The 6,381-nt window shown below is 34.3% G+C and overlaps 1 protein-coding gene across 2 annotated transcripts in view; it reads left to right on the top strand.

Annotated features, from left to right (window-relative positions):
- Window positions 1–6,110, top strand: part of nr2c2 (nuclear receptor subfamily 2, group C, member 2) — a 16,406-nt gene extending 10,296 nt beyond the window's left edge. The window contains exons 11-15 of one of the 2 annotated variants that reach the window (XM_014016032.1): window positions 1,317–1,438; window positions 1,526–1,665; window positions 3,462–3,599; window positions 3,691–3,796; window positions 4,003–6,110. In XM_014016032.1, coding sequence (XP_013871486.1) covers window positions 1,317–1,438; window positions 1,526–1,665; window positions 3,462–3,599; window positions 3,691–3,796; window positions 4,003–4,177 — 681 coding nt within the window. In that variant the 3' untranslated portion in view covers window positions 4,178–6,110. Of the gene's footprint in view, window positions 1–1,316; window positions 1,439–1,525; window positions 1,698–3,461; window positions 3,600–3,690; window positions 3,797–4,002 lie in introns of those variants that run through there. The other variant, XM_014016038.1, reaches the window with a different exon arrangement.
- The last annotated feature ends 271 nt before the right edge of the window (window positions 6,111–6,381 follow it).

The following is a 6,381-nucleotide window of genomic DNA, read 5'->3' as shown; positions in this document are numbered from 1 at the left end:
AGTATAACATTATAACATGATATAAAACTCAAAAAAGTTGATTTTATATGATATTGCATGAAGGAGTCAAAGCAAGGCTTTGGGCATGTTTTTTTATATGAGAGTATAACATTATAACATGATATAAAACTCAAAAAAGTTGATTTTATATGATATTGCCTCTTTAATAAATGGAATTAAATAATTTAACACTACAAGACACACACACGTCTGAGATCATTTCAAAGGTGTACCTCTGTTTAATTTTATTATTTCCAAAAACTCATGATCTTCTCTGTGAAAATATTTGTAGTTTAATATAAAAATCTGCAAATTTCACTTCTACACCAGATTATAGCCCAAAAAAATAAAAATAAACAAAGTTTTGGCTTTTCGGATGTGCTAAGCTTATTTATAATTTAAACTATACTATCATAAATGTGATTCAATATGAAAAATAAATTGTATTACGTTATAACATGAGCTGTAATCCTTTAAATATATCCCTTTGAACTTATTTTAAGGGAGAAAACTGTTAGTGTGGCAAATTAAATTATTTTGTACTGTTTTCATACATATAGTGTATTTTTAATTGCCCACGGTTAAATAAAGGCAAAAATACCCATTCATTGTCAAGCATTGGAAGTTTTATCTCTGTTTACACATTTTTACCAGTGTACAGACAAAATTCCAATTTATATACTTTTTTTTGTTGCCAGTTGTACTTGTACATTAAAAACTGCACAATTGGTAATATTATAGGGAAACAATATCAGCAGAATTAATGTAAAAATGACTTTTCTCTTCATATTTGACCATTTAATGAATTGCATTCATTAAAAGGTAGAAAATCACATAAAACCTGAAGAAATCTGCATTTTTTTAATCTGAGTGTGTTCTTTGTGAAGTTCTAAAGAAAGTGTTTAAATCATCCAAATCATGGAACTATATTTTATATACTTAAATGTAATGTCTGTTATTTATTCATCACATGTAAAAATTTGTTGTCATTATTAATTCTTTGTGTTCCCCTGGCTCCCCACCATCTGACACCGCCCTCTAGGGCCAGGAATGAGCACAGACGTCTTTTGAGAATATATTTGAGCTCCAATTAATATATATAATATATACATATATTATATGTACAGGACATATAGTAAGAGAAGTGTGTATTATTCCTAAGAAGTAAAATGTCATGTTTTGGACATTTGCTCATGTGAAATGAGTCTTAACTGATTTTTGGAAACCCAACAATTAGAACCTTTTCTGTATTTCCTTTGTTTAAATTTGTTTTCTATTCTTCTCTAATGCTTCTTTTCTTTACTTCTGTTCTTTAGCTGACCATGCCCAGCCCCATGCCCGAGTATCTGAATGTACACTACATCTGTGAGTCAGCATCCAGACTTCTCTTCCTCTCCATGCACTGGGCACGCTCCATCTCTGCCTTTTCAGCTCTTGGGTATGAAAACCTGTGACGTAATGAAGTCTTTCTGCTACAAAGTAACACTGCAGCCTCCTGTCTCATATGTGTTTCTGCATCTCGCAGTCAGGAGGCAAACACCAGTTTGGTGCGAGCCTGCTGGAACGAGCTGTTCACTTTGGGCCTTGCTCAGTGCGCTCATGTGATGAACTTATCGACCATCCTCTCTGCCATCATCAACCACCTGCAAAGCAGCATCCAGGACGGTACGGACCAAAGACTTCGTCATCATTTCACAGTAGGAAGCACACGTATGAACAGGAGTAAACAAATGTGATTTATTTATTTTTTACAACTGTTTTTAGATTGTTGTCATTGTTGATCAATGTGCACATCTGGTTGAACAACTTTGTTGTTGAGTTTTATCTGATTGCTCTGATATGAATGTTACAATATTTGCTACTGATTTACAAAGATGGACAACAGATTACTTAAAGGTGACAGCATGTTTATGTCTTTAAGTGACCTTATTTAGCAACAAACAAAACAAATCATCAACAACATAAAGTAGGTCATTAATATTGAGTGGATAATATTAATATAGTACAATCATGACCAGGGCTCAGGGACAGCTCAAGGTCACCTGAGCCTTTTTCGTAACGTTAATTAGAAAAAAGGTAGTTTTATATGCAGTTTTTAGGCACATAGGACATCTGCCTCTCAGTTCTCTAAGAGCCTGATAAATGAAAGCTCTAAAAATGCCTAGGAACCATAAGAAAGTCTAAAGTTTAAAAACAAAATGGAACAATGGGCCTCATGCAAAAACCATTCATATGAACAGATTTGTTCTTAAGTTGTGCGTACGAGTGTTTTAGGAGAATTTGTGGCATTCACCAATTTTTTCGTATTCTAAGATTTTCTTCAGATACGAACAAAATTCACGAGTGGTCCAGACCTGTCGTATATTTTACGAGCAGTCAGTCTGCTGTTATCCAGATGGGTTTTCTTCATTAATAACTTTATATTTCGTTAATTTGAAGATATTTTGAGTTGAAAATAAATGTGATTCATGTTCATTCATGAATGACATAGCAAAGTAAAAAAAAAAAGAACTTTACGATTTCGGAGATTGAAGTTCTGCTCTCGAAGATCCACACACACACAAAAAAAGTCATTTAATTCCTCAGCTGTAAAGCAGATCCTTTAATTCTACAGCTGACGCTGCTAAAATGACTTTTTTTTGTGTGTGTGTGTGGATCTCCGAGAGCAGAACTTCAATCTCCGAACTTGTAAAGTTCTTTTTTTTACTTTGCGATGTCATTCATGAATGAACACTTCCTGGTATGTGTGGCAGGAAATGTTACCTTATATGGTGTTTTTGGAGTGGTAATTATGTAAATCACCTCTCCTCGTGCACGAGCACCTGGATACGCATTCATCAGTTTACGCTCCTCATTTACACACTTTTCCTGAAGATAGAAGAGTTTGTTGAATCTGACGTGACATGTTCGTACGAACCCTTCATTCGAACAAAAGTAAGAGAAATTTAGGATAAGAATACGAAAATGTTCTTGCATGAGGCCCATTGGGTCTTAAAAATATTATGATGCTTGATCATTAAGAAGTAATTTGTTCTGAAGAGTTTTAAATTCCAAAATTATTTTTACAGAATCTAAAATTGGAAAATTAGGACCTGTTGTATTCCGCTAATTCTCTAGTCTTGTATAACCTAGAAATGCAAGCAACAAGCGCGTGGTTTCACTCTTTTGCATCACTATGATAAAGCAGGATGTTCCTGGTTTTGGTTAAATTGTGAAGGCAAGAGGAGGATTGACCTTATAAACACATTGACAAACCATTTACTTTATATATGTTTACAAAATCCACCAGCTAGAATGACTATAAGCACACCTTAAAGACTTGTTACCATGTTGTTCTATATCTTATGTAAGCGATATAAAGTAAAACATATTGGTCCAAGCACAGGACATTGAGGAACTCCATGACGAACTCCAGAGGCTGACAGTGATGCAGCGATTTGAGCATTTTGTTTCTTTTTCAGACAAACAGTCAGGAGAAAGAGTGAAGCAGGTGATGGAGCACATCTGGAAGTTTCAGGAGTTCTGTAACAGCATGACGAGGCTGGAGATCGACAGTTATGAATACGCCTACCTAAAGGCTATTGTACTGTTCAGTCCAGGTGACAGTCTTGATTTATTCCATCAATATACAAATGGATGTTGTTTGCCTTTGTCAAAAAGAGTAAATGATTAGTGTTTGTTTGACAACAGATCACCCAGGTGTGGACAGCAGCGGCCAGATTGAGAAGTTCCAAGAGAAAGCACTGATGGAGCTGCAGGACTATGTGCAGAAAACCTATCCTGAAGACATTTACAGGTACAAAATTAACATTATTTGATTATTAAAAAAATTACCTGAAAAAGAAAAAAAAAGAGTTGTTCAGTGTTAAAAAAATGAAACAAACTAGGATAAAATAAAAAGCGTACTTTGTCACAACAAATGTTGATGTTTCGTGGTAACTACCAGGTGTGAAGAAGGTGTAGAATATACAGCAGTTTTTTGTTTTGTTTTGTTTTTCTCAGGTTGACACGCATCCTGACTCGTCTGCCCGCCCTGCGCCTGATGAACTCAAGCATCACGGAGGAGCTCTTCTTCACCGGCTTGATAGGCAACGTCTCTATCGACAGCATCATTCCTTACATCCTCAAGATGGAGACGGCAGAGTACAACAGCTTGGACTCCGACTCAGCAGAATAACACCACTCCCTGCACTCAGAACTGTCTTTTAAAAGTTAGTAAATCTTTTCAGGTACATTTGTTTTTTGTCTCTGGAAGGTTGTGGTAAAACTGCAGTCCAAAATTCTCCTGCACTCCTTTTTTTTCTAATGATGTATGGAGCTAAATTTGATGTTCATTCTTGATAGATTAGGATAACTAGGCACCAGTAAACCAGGATGACTGGGAATGTTTTCCTCAGCTGACACAGTTGGTGATTCTGAACTACTGCTGCTGTTCATCTTCTTTAATAACTTCATTAAACACCACGGTCATCACACTTCAACTTGCACATTAGCCTTTAATCCAAGCCGGTTCTTGATGTAATAAAGCCATAACACACTTGATTTTTTTCTCTCATACATCTTAGATGCTGATACGTAAGACAAAATAAATTGCCCCGAAGCAGCAATCAAATTGCGAAATCTTACAAATGGAGGACGTTAAAATTCATTAGAAAGAATACCAAGACCAAAGTAAATCTGATTTATTTTGAAGCTGTGCTCCAAAAACGATTCAATTTTTCTGATTGCCAAGATCTGTAAAAGTATCAGATTAAATGAAAATAATGGCTTAACTGAAATAATAAGTAAAGAGTCAACTGATAAGGATTATAATAAATGTAAGTAAATTGTATGTACTTCAAAGAAATTGGCTATGATAGCATTATGCTAGCTAGATTTTAATGTATTTGTATTTTTATTACAGTCTAATCAATGCAAATTGGTTGGTATTATACTGAAATACAATTTTTAAAATAATGCACATATTTAAATGTGGTACTTTTTTGTGTTTTTATGTAATCTGTGCACTTTTATTTTTCTCTTATTGACAATCAGCTATATGTTGTTTCCCTCTGTTCCATCAGTGTTATGGCTATATTTGCCTGTCCACATATTCTCAGTTTTCATTAATCATTAATTAACATTTATTCCCAATAGCTGTATCTGAAAATTTTGGGTTTAGAAGTTTCTTTTTTTTATGTGTATAGTAGCTATGTTGCTATTTATGTTTGTGTTGGTTTTTAAGTGCACATTTATCAGCTTTCTGTGCAATCCCCGTGTATTCAGGCTGACTAAACTTTGTGTTTTGTATGTTTTCTAAAAACATTCATTCATTGTGAACAAATGTTGCATACTAAGTGTACTTAAAGTGCTTTTGGGCAGGAACCCTGAATTAAAAAAAAAAAAAAAAAAACCCGAGTGAGATTTTGTGGGAAGCCAGCCTTGAGTGCATTGATGTCTTGAAGACAGTATGAAGATATGCATTGGCTTCTCCTCATATCAACATTTAAAAAAAAAAACATCCACAGCAACATGAATGATGATAGGGATGTAAATAAGTCAACAAAGATTGTGTCTTGTGAAATAAATGTCAATTCTAATTGTGGGTTTAAAACCTGAAAAGACTAATGGCACTGGTCTGAACTGATATTTGTACAAGTAATGCCATTAAAATGAGTGCATGTTGTTTTTAAACAGGGTTTTATAATCTTCTTGTTGTCAGCCCTAATAAGGAGCAATATTATCATTTTTATAGTGCATTGTAATGCATGAAGAGGTTGCTAATGCAGATTTTATTAAATGCAGTACAAAAAAAAGTTGATTTAAATGTTGTGGCTATAAAATAATCACCAGGAGTAGTTCCAGCATTACTTTTTTGTGGCTTGAGTATCTCATGGGTAACATTTCATATTGTACATGTATTTTGTTTTTCTGAGATGCTTGTCTTCAAACGTTTAAATCGAGATAATTCAAACATTAGCGTGTCGCTACGGTTGGTTACAACCCTACATTTCTACCTCACAGATTTAACTCAAATGTATTTACGACTGAGTTCTTGTATCAGCATTCCAGGCGGGCTTCCCTGAAGTCATACATTTTAAACAAAATAAACAGCTATTCATTAAATATGACACGAGTGATGTTGTTCATGTTTTAAATGGATTAAAATGTTGCTTACGGTTAAAGAAATACCTAGTATTTGTAAAATGTTCTGAAAAACATCAGTACCAAATAGTTGTTTTTTTAATACCACTGAAAACAATGAAATAGTTTTAAAGTGATTCTTATAATAGTCTTTTGTTGATGAAATGTTTCAGCAAGGGGATTTTAACACATTTACTTTTAACAAAAGTGTGTGTGTGTGTGTGTGTGTGTGTGTGTGTGTGTGTGTGTGTGTGTGTG

Source organism: Austrofundulus limnaeus, unplaced genomic scaffold (assembly GCF_001266775.1).
Source record: "Austrofundulus limnaeus strain Quisiro unplaced genomic scaffold, Austrofundulus_limnaeus-1.0 Scaffold3, whole genome shotgun sequence".
Classification (NCBI taxonomy): Eukaryota; Metazoa; Chordata; class Actinopteri; order Cyprinodontiformes; family Rivulidae; genus Austrofundulus; species Austrofundulus limnaeus.
Note: the sequence above shows the minus strand (reverse complement) of the source record. Positions and strands in the feature narration are given on the sequence as shown.